This window comes from Colobus angolensis, unplaced genomic scaffold, assembly GCF_000951035.1.
Source record: "Colobus angolensis palliatus isolate OR3802 unplaced genomic scaffold, Cang.pa_1.0 Scaffold80, whole genome shotgun sequence".
In the NCBI taxonomy this organism is placed as follows: domain Eukaryota; kingdom Metazoa; phylum Chordata; class Mammalia; order Primates; family Cercopithecidae; genus Colobus; species Colobus angolensis.
The window spans coordinates 8,357,655-8,372,041 of NW_012121821.1; the positions used below are offsets into that span (position 1 = coordinate 8,357,655).

At 40.9% G+C, this 14,387-nt stretch overlaps 1 protein-coding gene across 3 annotated transcripts in view; it reads left to right on the forward strand.

Moving 5' to 3' along the window:
- The first annotated feature begins 6,265 nt into the window (after positions 1–6,265).
- TBC1D15 (TBC1 domain family, member 15) overlaps positions 6,266–14,387 on the forward strand; it is an 82,545-nt gene continuing 74,423 nt past the window's right edge. For 2 of the 3 annotated variants that reach the window (XM_011929343.1, XM_011929344.1), the window contains exon 1: positions 6,266–6,359. In XM_011929343.1, coding sequence (XP_011784733.1) covers positions 6,330–6,359 — 30 coding nt within the window. In that variant the 5' untranslated portion in view covers positions 6,266–6,329. The remainder of the gene's footprint in view (positions 6,360–14,387) is intronic. The other variant, XM_011929345.1, reaches the window with a different exon arrangement.

Here is a 14,387-nt window from a genome sequence, read left to right on the forward strand (position 1 = left end):
CCGAGTTCAAGTGATTCTCCTGCCTCAGTCACCTGAGGACCTGGGATTACATGTGTGTGCCACCACATCTGGCTAGTTTTTGTAGTTTTAGTAGAGTTGGGGTTTCACCATGTTGGCCAGGCTGGTCTCGAATTCCTGACCTCAAGTGATCCGCCCACCTTGGCCTCTGAAAGTGCTAGAATTACAGGCATGAACCACTGCACCCGGCCTATTATCATTTTTTTTTCAAGAGTCAAAGCAGAAGTTTATTAAAATTCATTTATACAGTGTTTTGCAGAAAAAAGTAGTCTTCAACATTCAGGCAATGACCTCTATTTTCAGAAGCACTTCATGAGAAGATGAATTTCTCTGCCTTCCCCACAGTAAGAGATTTCTGTTTATACTCCTAAAAATGATGCATTTAATTATACCACCTGCATAAGAAAAATCCCTTTGTGATCCCAAAATCTTTGCAGAGAGTGAAAAGAGACAAACAGAACCTTTTCTAAAATGCAAGTCCTCATGACAGAGATGTAATGCAAGAGATTTATAAAATGGCAGCTCTTCAGGGGAGTGTGTGGGCACCCAGCAGGTAGGCCACTGGGCAACCCTTAGCTGCAGAGTGTGGCCAGCCAGGACTGCATGGCCTCCAGAGCCTCTTCTTCCTCCTTGTCCTCTGAGGCAGGCATCGCTCTTGAAGATTCTGGCTCCAGAAAGACATCAGTCGCTTTGCTTTGCCCAAGGCCCCTGCTGTAATTTCAGATGAAATCAGGTGCATTCAGGGTGGTATGGCCGTAGACCCCTGTAATTTCAAGCAGCATTTTGTCAATTTCTATTTCTGCTTCTTCCTCTATTTCTTCCTGATTGTCCATGCTTTCAAAAGTGCCTTCTAACATCTCCTCTATGATTCCAACCTTCACCATTTCTTCGGACAGCTCCTGCATGGTGGCCTGGACTTCGTTAATCTTCACAAGACTTAGCATCATATTTTTTAAGTTTCTAACAGCTTACTTTTGTTCTCTGAATATTCTTGTTTCATGGAAGCAAAATCTCCTCTTTTGTCTCTAAAGACATTTATTCTAATTAAAAAGCTTTCTCCTTCTGTTCTCTGCATTGTTAGTTTGCTTTGAATCACTTTTTTTGTTTGTTTTGGTCCCTGATTTTCAAATTAAAGATTTTCTTAAATGTGGAATGATCTATGGTTAGATGTTCATGTTTAATAGTTGGGTACCTCAACTTCTTCTGCTCTGAAAAAAAAAAAGTTGGGTACTGGAGGCTGCTTGGAAGTTTTGGATATAAAGGTGGGAACTTTGATCTTCACTGTAGCATGATGTGGTTGTGTCATTTCTCTCTCTCTTTTTTTTTTTTTTTTTTTGAGACAGAATCTTGCTCTGTCGCCCAGGTTGGAGTGCAGTGGTGTTATCTTGGCTCACTGCAACCTCTGCCTCCCGGGTTCAAGCAATTCTCCTGCCTCAGCCTCCTGAGTAGCTGGGATTACAGGCACATGCCACCACGCCTGGATAATTTTTTTATTTTTAGTAGAGATGGGGTTTCATCAGGTTGGTCAGGTGGGTCTCGAACTCCTGACCTCATGATTCGCCTGCCTCAGCCTCCCAAAGTGCTGGGATTAGAGGTGTGTGCCACCATGGCTGGCTGGTTGTGTCATTTCAATGAGGACCCCCAACTGTAACTAAAGGTCTGATTTCCTATTGGGGGAACCAGCTCCCAATATTTCAACATAGGTCCTTTCTATTTTCCCTAAGTGTCGGCCGGCCTGAGAAATAAAGAGAAAAAGTACAAAGAGAGAAATTTTACAGCTGGGCCTCTGGGGGTGTCATCACATATTGGTAGGAACATGAATGTGATGGTGATGCTGAGCCACAAAACCAGCAAGTTTTTATTAGGGATTTTAGAAGGGGAGGGGTGTACGAACAGGGAGTAAGTCACAAAAATCACATGCTTCAAAGGGCAATAAAGATCACAAGGCAAGGCAAAATTAGAATTACCGATGACGGTCTATGTCCTGCTATGCATGCATTGTCTTGATTAACATCTTAACAATCTTAACAGGAAACAGGGTTTGAGAGCAGACAACTGGTCTGACTAGAATTTACCAGGCAGGAATTTCCCAATCCTAGTAAGCCTGAGGGTACTGCAGGAGACCAGGGCGTATTTCAGTCCTTATCTCAACCGCATAAGACAGACACTTCCAGAGCAGCCATCTATAGACCTACCCCAGGAATGCATTCCTTCCCCAGGGTCTCAATTATTAATATTTCTTGCTGGGAAAAGAATGCAGCAATGTTTCTCCTGCTTGCACGTCCGTTTATAGGCTTCCTGTAAGAAGAAAAATATGGCTCTATTTTGCCTGATCCCACAGGGAGTCAGACCTTATGGTTATCTTCCCTCGTTCCCTGCAAATCACTGTTATTCTGTTCTTTTTCAGGGTGCATTGATTTCATATTGTTCAAACACACATATTTTACAATCAATTTGTACAATAGTGGTCCTGAGGTGACATACATTCTCAGCTCATGAAGATAACATGATTAAAAGATTAAAGACAAGCATAAGAAATTATAAGAGTATTGATTAGGGAAGTGATAAATGTCCATGAAATCTTCACAATTTATATTCTTCTGCCTCAGCTCCAGCTGGTCCCTCCATTTGGGGTCCCTGACCTCCAGCAACAATTTCCTCAGCTAATCAACTTCTCCAGAAACGAATCTTGTAATCTCTTGGCTGTCACTGAAATCCATGCTCTCTCCATGGTACTATCTTGATAAATTAAGCACTAAAAGTCTGTAGTCTAACTGCTTTAAGAATTCAAGAGTGGTAGAGATCAATTAGTGGAAACACTGGGGAAAACTTAATAGATGAAGTGGGACATGGGTATGCTCAAAAGACAAATAGGCCAGCCAGAAACTGAAGTGAGAGAGAATCAAAGAGAACAGTAATTAAATGCTGTAGTTCAGAAATAGGAATGATCACATTTAGCTGATAATGTAGCATAGCTAAATAAGAAATGTATATGGAATGAAGTCTCTATTCAGCCTTCAAGCAGCTTGTGACTTCTGCAAGGTATTACTCTAAGACACTCAATTTCTTCACTCGAAAAACTTGGGAAGATTATCTTCAGAGTCCTTCCTAGGCCTAAGGTTTCTTTATGGCATTTACTATTAAGATTCTTTTGCATTATATGACTTTTCCAGTAATAAATTATAATTAGTGAGTGACTATATAGTTCATGGGAGTGAATCTAGGAGCTTTGAAATTACTGTCATGATAACATTAATTTATAGGGAACTTAAGGACTTTATTTACATTAAATCTCTTATGCTTTAAATCTCATATCTCATACTGCTTTAAAACAATCTGTCCACTTGCTATATGTAAGTGTACTCTGATTATTCCCTCTAATAAAGTAAAAAATTAAAACCTGAAACTAACCCTTCTGAAATCCTGACCTTGTTTCTTCCCTTTGCATGTAGACAGAGGATATCATTGAAGAAGGAAAATAGGTCTCTTTCCTCTATTAATGTATAACTGTTCCATTCCTAAATGGGAGAATTGATTCAAATTAATTTGTAACACATGATAGCAACACTTCCTTGACAAATTGAGTTCTAGCTACATCTCTTGTTCAGCAAAGTGTACTAATTTTCAGAGAACAAAAGCAAAATAAAATTTCACTTAAGACTATGTATCTCAAAGTTTAATATACAGACAAATCAGGGATCTTGTTAAAATGCAGATTTTTCTGTAGTTCTGGGGTGGGATCTGAGATTCTGATTTTTTTTCTTTTTTTTTTAGACAGAGTCTAGCTCTGTTGCCCAGGCTGGAGTGCAATGTCATGACCTTGGCTCACTGCAACCTCCACCTCTGTCTCCTGGGTTCAAGCGATTCTCCTGGCTCAGCCTCCTGAGTAGCTGGGACTACAGGCATGCACCAACACTCCAGGCTAATTTTTGTATTTTTAGAAGAGACAGGGTTTTATGATGTTGGCCAGGCTGGTCTTGAACTCCTGGCCTCAAATAATCTGCCTGCCTTGGCCTCCCAAAGTGCTGGGATTACAGACATGAGCCACTGCACCCAGCCAGATTCTGCATTTCTAACAAGCTTCCAACTGATGCTGGTGCTGCTGGTCAGTACACGTACACTTTGAGTAGTAAAGGCTTATACTTTTTTGATGCATGATTAGGTCATTCAAGTCAGGAGTCCAGTGGCAGTGGACACAGGGACTAAAGTTTAGGAAAGAGAGACTTGGGCTGGGAATACTTGGGAGTCATCAGCACATAGGAGATTTTGATGCCAGAGTATGAAGATAATGGCCTAGGAATAGTTTTTGGAGAAAAAGGAAGAGAGGCCCAAGGCTAGCCCAAGGGTAGTGCGATTATTTAGGCGCACTTGGAGGATGAAGCGTAAGAAGGTAAAGAAGTAGAAGATGAACCTGAGAGGCCAATGAGGCTTTTCAATGAGAAGTTTGTAGTTCTCAAACTTAATATATTAAAATATAAGTAATAACTACCACTTACTGAGCCTTTTATTCCTGGCATTGTGCTAAGGGCTTCAACTTTTCTCTAAAACACAGGGTGTAAGAAATGTGACGTCACATTAAAAGTTTTCTCTAACCACATCCCAATGCTCTCATCTGGTGGAAAATGTAATTTGGGTCATTAGTGGAATTTTCTCCTCCACACCCAAGATTATATGAAGATTCTAGGGGTTTTAGTCTCAGTCCAGTACACGTGGAAAAGACCCTCTAGTCTTCACTCAGTGCTGATTACTGCTAATATTCTCATTTTCTCACCTCATTTATCCCTTGTAGGTAAGCTGCTTTCTTGATTCAATGCCAAGCTTGGGCATAAGGGTCTCAGTCATGGTTGGAATCTCAGATACCTAGGACGCAATCTCCCTAATATGCTACACATTCATTCCCACCTAAGGTTCCACCACTTCCCTCACCTACTAGGTTCCTGACATTCACATAACCAGCAACTCTCCTTTTCTGTCGTTCAGCTTGTTGCCACCTACCTCAACCAAACTCAAAAGCCTCTAACCTCTCCCCACTGTGAAAATGTAAGTACCTCAATGGGCACAAGTGCTTTCGGTGAAAGGGACTTTTTATTCTGCCCTGGTGCCAGGGAAATCCCAGATCTGTGCCAGAGTTATCAAAGGGGTAGTATACAATCATTCTCTGCATTCTTTTACAGCACTGAGAACAAGCAAAATTCTTACCTTATTATCTTTACAAATCATTTTACCACACATGTATTGTCCCATGAAATCCCTACAACCACTCCAGGCAGGAGTAATTCCCAGTTTACATCCTGAAGCTTTGATAAATTTAGAAACCTGCTTTAAGTCACAGAGCTATTAAGTAATGTGTAGGTGCTATAAACTATGTGCCTTGGACTCTGCAGCTATGAGGGCATGGTATTATCACAGTTTCCATTGAAATACCTTGCTGGAGGTCATGTGTGAGTGGCAGTGACCAGATAAATAGAGAAACCTCATGTACAGAGGGGAAAAGTCTCCATGTTAGTTCCTGGAATATCTCCTTGTTAGTGCTGGGCTTTCTTGGATCTTCACCGCAACGCTACTATCTTGATTTTACTATAAGAAACTGAGGTTTCGAGCATGTTGGTCATTTGCCTACTGCCACAAAACCAGGCCAATGGGTCGGGCGCGGTGGCTCAAGCCTGTAATACCAGCACTTTGGGAGGCTGAGGCGGGCGGATAACCTTAAGTCAGGAGTTCGAGACCAGCCTGGGCAACATTGGTGAAACCCCCTAATAAAAATTTAAAAATTAGCTGGACGTGGTGATGCGCGCCTGTAATCCCAGCTACTAGGGAGGGTGAGGATCGAGAAACGTTTGAATAGGGAGGCGGAGGCTGCAGTAAGGCGAGATCGCGCCACTGCACTCCAGCCTGAGCGACAGAACGAGACTCCCTTTCTACAACAACAAAAAAACCAGGACAACGCTTGCGCGCTTCCAGTATGGTATTCTTTTCATCTCACCAAAGTGACGTAGCCTGCGCTAGCTTCAGAGTCTCGACAAACTCCAATACAAATAAGGTACACATTATTTTAGGAATCTTCCTTGGGAGGACATGGGGCAAGCATAAGCGTAGCGGTGCGCCTGTGACTCAACCCTAACCGCCTCTGAGCCCAGCTCAGCACGCCTGCGTCTGGCGGCTTTTTCCGCCCGGCCCAGTTCCTCCACTCCCTTCCCGACACTCCCCGCCCCTTTCCCGCCCGGATGTTATTCTAGTTTTGCCGGATGTTGTTGTAAGTCCGAGAGACACGTGAGGTTCTGCTACGTCATTACCAGGCACGCACAGAAAACATGGCGGCGGCGGGTGTTGTGAGCGGGAAGGTAGGTAACGGCCTCCAGGAAGGCCTCGGCTTTTCTCTGGGACGGGGATGCTTTTGCTCTTTGGCAGTTGGCTGGGGGAGGGACACGAGGGAATTTCTATGTCCGGACAACCTGTGGCGTCTGTAGGAGAAGATTGGGTGGTACCAGCTGGTTTCCCGAGAATGCCAGTTCAGCCGCGGAGTTACAGAGCCGGCTCCTGCTCCAAGGCCAGCTAGGCCTCGGCGCTCTTCTGCCCCAGAGCAGAGAGGCTTTTATTCGTATTACCTGTACTAACGGACAGGTGGCTCTCTAGTTCCTTCCCCCCCTGCCCCCCCGATTCACTTTTTCTTGACTCTAGTTCTTTATGTCTACTCTTCTGACTCCAGTGTCTTTTCAGTCTTTGAAGCGTTAACCCGACTTGCTTCTGTCTTCTTTGCTACACTGTTGAAGATGTTTATGCTTCCTTCCGGAGGACCTGAATAGGTGCTAGGCAGCTAGCCGTGCTTTTATAAGAAACGAGTGTATTGGGTCTGTTTTTACCAAGCTGCTGAGTTGGTTGGTGGTGTGAGCAGGACTGTTTCCTGAGAGAAATGGAGATTTACACCGTCCTGTGCTTGTCTAGGAAGGCGTCTATTCAAATATTTGTTTCCTAGGCGTTTCAGTGGGAGTATTGGTCATGCTGGTTTGCGGAGGTGGTCAGTGACACTCCTAATTTCGTTGGAAACTAGGATTATGTGCGGAGATTTCGTCGAATAGTGCCTATTCGCGTTCTGAGGGCACGTCTTATGCATAGTTAGGGCTATCAGCTTTATGATACGCCACCGGTAGTATTTCCTAGTGCAGGAGTAATTTCATCAACAGCTGGAATCAACCGAAGTGAGTCATCGAACACTAAGGGTTGTTTACTCATTGCAGGTAGCGTCCTCTGTTCCTTGAGTTTCACTCATGTCTCCCTGTTGCCTTCCCTACCCCATTTTTAATTGTTTGACAGCGTTTGTGATTTGGTGTTTGGAGTATTAGACTAGGCGGCTGAATAACAAATATGGGATTGGTTTTGCTGTTAATCTGAAGTATGACCTTGGAAAATTGGGCAGTTGTGACTTCTGTGTCTTTCACATTCTTTATCTGCAGAATTGAGGAGATGGCAATCATTATTTCTTGTATTGGAGTTGTTATGGTTATATGACTTTTTTAAAAAACATAAAATTACATACTTGTACGTGCTGGCTCTTTTAAAGGATAGGTGGGCATCCTTTTTTGGATTATTTGTGTTCTTGGTTGTCTTGTCAGTTTTTTACTTTTTATATTCAGGGTGGATGCTGATATTCTGCTTGATTTACTGCATATTTGAAGGTTATCCTGTTTGATTTTCCATATAAACTGATCTAGGCTGGGACTTTTCAAGAGGGGATCCCATCCGTGTAAACATCTCCCTCTTTCAGGTTTGGATTGATTTTGAAAGAATCCTTGTGGCAATGAAGCAGAGTTGTGAAATGAAAAACATTTTTCACTCTTTGCAGCCACTACCTTTCATAGTCTGACTTCTTAAAACGAAACTTATATTTAATAATTCGACTTCATAACCTCATTTATTCTCATTATTCTCATTCACTGCAAATTCATACTTATTGCCATCACTCCACTGAAACTAGTTTTCCATGTGAAAAGCTACTCTTCTCCCAAGTAATACTATCATGACCAACAAAACCCACGGTTCTTCTCTCAGTATGTTCAGATCTGGTTTAATGGCGTCATCTTTCACCTGGTTTATGTTAAACATACTTGGAGACATTCATTCCTATAACACTCTCTAATCAATAACCATGTCCTACCGGTTTTACCTTAAGAGGTTTCTTAAATTTGCTGCATCTTCTTTACAATCAGTGCATAGTTCAGGCCTTTAGTCTGCTTCTATTCTTGATTTCTTGGCTGATTTTACTCCTTTTCTACAGTCTCTGCCCTTAATCTTCTCTACACCACCACTGGAGTTATTTTTCTAATGCGCAAACCTGATAATCTCTTGATTTAAAAAGCAAATGAAAACTCTATACTTTTTTTACCGTCAGCATTATAATAATAATGATGAAAGCTGGTTAATGTAACATAAAAAGACATGTTACCTTTATGCTTCCCTACTTCCTAATCTTTTTTCTTTAGGAAAGGGGATGGGGAGAAAATGTGTGTGTGTGTGTTTATTCATCTCCCCTCTCCCTTTACCAAGTTTTAGCTAAAGAGTTCTAGTTTAGAAATACAGGGGAGTGAATGTTAACCAAGGCGCACAAAAATCACTTGTGATACTTTTTAATAAAAGTACAGATGCTGGGCTACCAGCTCTGTTGAGTTAGAATCTCTCAGTGTCTCCACCTAGGATGTAACTTTTCTTACAACTCTACTTGCTTTGAACTTGGAGTTTCAGAAAGTGATGGAGGAAGTTAATCTCCGTCTTGTAGGGAAGCAGCAAAAGGTAATGGTTAAGAGCTTGGTCTTTGAAGCCAAACTAGTTTCAGAAATTATTTTCACACATTTACAAGCAACTTCAGTAAAATTACTTAACCTCTCTGTGCTTCAGTCATCTGTGATATAACAGTACCTACTTTATGCTTGGTATGAGGATTAATGAGTCAATATATTAGAAACTGTAGACTGAACTAATCATCATAAGGTCAGATCCTGAAATGTTTCATCTGCACCTAACATTGATTCTGGCATATAATAGCTATTCAGTGAAGAGGAAGAAGTGAGAAGGTACGAGAAAATGAGGAACCAGGTGCAGTGGCTCACGCCTGTAATCCCAGCACTTTGGGAGACTGAGGCGGGAGGATCACTTGAGCTCAGGAGTTCAAGACCAGCTTGGGCAACATAACTAGAACCCGTCTCTATGAAAAACAGAAAAATTAGCTGGTTGTGGTGACATGTGCCTGTTGTCCCAGCTACTTGGGAGGCTGAGGTGGGAGGATTGCTTGAGCCTGGGACTTGGAGGCTGCAGTGAGCTATGATGGTTCTACTGCATTCCAGCTTGGGTGACAGACCAAGACCCTGTCTCAAAAAAAAAAAAGAAAAGAAAAAGAAAATGAGGAGGGATTAGAGTGGGAGAAATGGGTCCATTAATAGCTCTTTTGTTTCAGAGTTGTAAAATCCTATTGTAGTACACTTCCATTCACTCTAGGTTTTTCTATTAACGTATTAGAATTTTTTTTCTATTGAAAATTACTGGCTGGGCATGGTGGCTCACACCTGTAATCCTATCACTTTGGGAGACTGAGGTGGGTGGATTACTTGAGGTCAGGAGTTTGAGACCATCCTGGCCAGCGTGGTGAAACCCTATCTTTACTAAAAATACAAAAGCCAGGCATGGTGGTACACGCCTGTAGTCGCAGCTATTCAGGAGGCTAAGACAGGAGAATTGCTTGAACCCAATGCAGCGAGCTGAGATTGTGTCACTTGTTCAGACTGGGCCACAGGCAGATTCTGTCTCAAAAAATAAAAATGAAAAGTACTTGAAACAATAGGGAAATCAGCTGTTTTTTTTTCTTAATTAGAATTTGTGATGTCATTTTTAATAAGAATTTATTTTGTAGCTTAAAATTGGCCCTAACCAATTCTTTTTAAATATGCTCATAGTCCTGTGAAATTTTTGTGCTTTGGAAAGATGAGTATTCTTATTATCTACATCTTCCTGGAGACTTGTTTTCCTAGACTAGATCTTTTAACATAGTAGTTACCCATGGTATAATGGGAGTATGTCTTATTTTTTAATTTTTTGCCATTCTTTAGTTCAACAAACGTTTTAGTACCTGCTGTGTGCTGAGTTCTTTGGACACAAGGGTGGTTAAACACAGACTTGTATTGTTATTATTAGTGTTAATTTATTTTGGAGACAGTCTTGCTCTGTCACCCAGGCTGGAGCGTGGTGGTGTGGTCATGGTTCATTGCAGCCCTGACTGTGTATCTCCTCCAGCACCTAAATTATTCTTGTCTCCTATTTGACTTCGTTTGGCACACCAATACCGTTGAGAAGCAATAATAGTTATGCCAGTTGCCCTTCTTGAGAGTTGTACCATTCTCTAGATCTCAAAGGCTCACTCTTCACTTCAGACTATCCATGATGTATTGCCCTTACAGCCAGCCACCTGTATTCTGCGTTTCTTTTTAGTTCCACAGTCATTACTCATTAACACATCCCAAATAAAACTCAGTTTGCTTTCTTCTTTCTGTTCTCCCTATCTCAGTAAAAAACCTCATCTACACAGTTTTGTCCTTGACTGTTCTTCCCTTCACCTCTCACATCTAATCAGTCATGAAGGCTTGTCATTTTTGTCTTCTAAATATCTTTCTAAGCCATCTGCCTTTCCTCATCCTCACTACCATTGCCTTAGTTCAAGCAACCGTGAGTTTCTCCCTCCCTGGATTACTGCAGCTGTTCGTTCTTGGCTCTGCAGCCACTTTATTGGCTTAGAAAAGGCAAGTTTCTAGTTGCTTTTGTCGGTCTTCAGGATGAATTTCAAACTCCTAAGTTCTTTAGCATGGCTTATGCAGCCCTTTATGATCTGATCTGGTCTCTGTTTTTGCTTCTAAACTATTTAGACTCTACTCTCTGGTATTTGGGTTTCAATCGTGCACTGAACTGCTGCTTTGTATAAAACATACCCTCTGCTAAGAACATACATCCTCTGCTTCCCTATGTTCTCTACTATTTAAAATTGCCATTATTCAGATCTGAGTTTATATGTCGCTCCAAGTAAGTTTTCCTGATTCTCACTCTACCTGAGCCTCCTAAATCTAGGTAAGATAGCCTTTATTAAGGCTTGCTGTGGCAGCCTGTTAGTACTTACATGTTGTAATTGTCTGTTTTCTTGTCATCCCCAGTTAGATTGTAACTGCTGTGGAGGCAGTGACTGAATCTTACTTATTTACACCTAGTAACTTGCTCTGTACCTGGCACATGGTAGGCATTTACTGTGTATTTATTGAAGAAGTAACTGAAAATGGTATCTCATTCAGGATTCTCTGCATTCCTCTATCACACTCTACTATATACATAGATTTACTGGTTTACATGATACTGCTAGTTTAGTCAGACACTTTTCATTCTGTATGTTTTTTCCACTGACACCTTTTATTTCCAGCATCTGGTTGGGGCTCATAAATGTGCTGAGTGTAAGTAAAGAAACTTCTAAATCAGATTAAGTGGAATGGGGAGTAGTTCAAAGAGTTTGGGCAGGCTATTGCTTATGTTCTTTTTTGAAGGGTTTAGTAGAAGTTATTTGCAGAGAGAAAGGACAAAAGGGTGTTCCAGGTAGATGGAACAGAATACACCTGAAAAAAGGCACAAAGCTTTTTGGTAACAAGAGTTCACAATGGCCCAAGGCAGAAATGTTTTATGTGTTGGGAGTATCAGGAAGTATAGCCTCACTATAGAGGTAAAGGGTGAAGTCAGAAGATTTTTAAGCCCCTATGTGGTGTAACCAGATGGACATTTTGTAAAGGTTAGTTTGGGCAGTGGTTATATGCACCTTAGATTATTGGAAGGTAACTAGATTGGGAGAAGAGAGATCAGAATGTGATTTTAGTGACTTAGGCTAGAAATGATGAAGGGCCAGTGTCAGAGGAAAAGGTTTGAGGAACTTAGGATATAGGGTCTGGATGATGAAAGAAGCATTTAGGATAACTGGGTGGATGAGATATCTTTGACAGAATTGGGAATATCAAAGAAGAGCCGGTTTAGATAGAACACATTGAGTTCAAGATGCCTTATTGAAATAGAGATATCAAGTAGGTGCATAGATACTTGAATGTGCAACCTGTTAGGATGCTCAGTCTTGCATTTCCTGGAGATGCTTTCTGAAACCATACGCTCAAATTATCATCTGTATGCCAAATAGTTTTTAAAGAAACTGAACTTTTGAAACTTTTTTGGTTGTTTTATTAGCCTATAAGTTCACATAATTGCTAAAGTTAAGAATGTATATTGTGTATGGTAGGTGAAAGGTTTCCAAGTTTGGAGAATGATTTAGGGCAATAATTTTACCCTAAAGTTACGGGTACATTTAAAATATTTGGGTTGAATTTTTCCTTTCATCTTCCATTTTTGGAAATAAAGATTATAATAATCATAATGTAAGTAAAAATTCAGTCTTAAGTGAAGGCACAGTATAAAAGTTACTATTGTGAAACTTCCTTAGTTTTTCCAGCTCTTTGTGTCAGGAAGGATGTTCTTGAGTTGGATTGTGTGAAAGTTCATTCTGTCTAAAAGTTGAATTTATCTGTTTTTCTGCCTTAGTTTTGCTTTTTAATTAAATTGCTAAATTAGAGGTGAGAAAATTTATTCTAAAATGTTTGCTGTGGTCACCAGAACTCTTTTAATAAGTTATATCTGATATAGCTCCTTTGCTAGAGGAGAAAAACAAAATGCAGTTTCTCTTGCTTTTAGCAGGCCATCATTGGAAGTTTTATAAATGTACTTACCTGCTTGGACATCTTAGCAAATATTTAAGAATAGATAAGAGCCTGGAGGGCATGAGACATTTTTATCCCAAAAGGAAAACTTTCTTCCTTTTTTTGTAGTACTTTTACACTTAGAATATTCCTTCTTGTGTAAATATTTTACCTTTTTAATAATTTTGCCAGGTACAGACAAGCAAGGAACTGTAATACCTTTTAATCTCTCTGTTCTTTATGATGTCTGGCACATAATTGCTTCATAAAAGTTTGTTGAACTGAGTTTTATACATTCAGTTTAGCACCACCAAGTGGCAAGTCTTTGAATGCTCTTGATATATTTTGCTTCCTATGGACATCTGATTCCCAGTTGAGTGGGGGTGTGATTGTTAGTTTTTTTTTGAGGCAGGACTAATTTCTATTTTAGTTCTTTATTTTCTTTTTAGTGAGAATGTCCTCATATATGTATGTAATTATTTTTAGTTAGGTTTTTACTGTTTACAACAAGAGACTTTCCATGTAAATTATTTTTTATACAGCTTGTTTCCCTCCCCCCCCAGACATGGCCTTGGTGTGCGGCCCAGGCTGGAGTGCAGTGTGTGATCTCGGCTTACTGCAGCCTCTACCTCCTGGGCTCCAGTGATCCTCCCACTCCAGCCTCTTGAGTAGCTGGGACTAAAGGCATGCACTGTCACACCCAGCTCCTTTTTGTATTTTTTGTAGAGATGGGGGTTGCCATGTTGCTCCATCTGGTTCGAACTCTTGGCCTTAAGTGATCCGCTCACCTAGGCCTCCTAAAGTGCTGGGATTATAGGTGAACCACCCTACCTGGCCTGTACAGCTATTTTTGAGATACAATTGATGTGATAGGCCACATGTATTTAGAGTACACAACTTTTGACTTTTATGTACACCATGAACCCATGAACACAGTTAAGATAATGATGTTTTCACCACGTCTGTTAGTTTTCTCATGACTCACTGTACTCCATCACTCCATGTGTCCTCAGGCAACCACTGAGCATTTTTTTTGGTCACTATAAATTAGTTTTAATTTTCTAGAACTTTATATAAATTCAGTTATATAGTATATACTCTGTTTTTGTGTGGCTTTCTTTATTTAGGATAATTATTTTGAAATTCGTTCATATTGTTGTATGTATCATTAGTTTTTTTTTTTTATTTCCAAATAATATCCATTGGGCTGGGCATGGTGGCTCACGCCTGTAATCCCAGCACTTTTGAGAGGCTAAGGTGGGTGGATCACGAGGTAAGGAGTTCGAGACTAGCCTGACCAACATGGTGAAACCTTGTCTCTACTAAAAGTACAAACATTAGCTGGGCGTGGTGGTATGTGCCTGTAATCCCAGCTGCTCGGGAGGCTGAGGCAGGAGAATTGCTTGAATATGGGAGGCAGAGGTTGCAGTGAGCCGAGATCGTGCCACTGCACTCCAGCCTGGGTGACAGAGCAAGACTGTCTCGGAAAAAAAACCCACAGATAATATTCATTGTATGGGTATATCACATTTTGTTTATCTGGTCTTGTGTTTGATAGACATTTGGGTTATTTCCACTTTAACTGTTACAAATTAAGCTGCTCTTAGGCCAGGT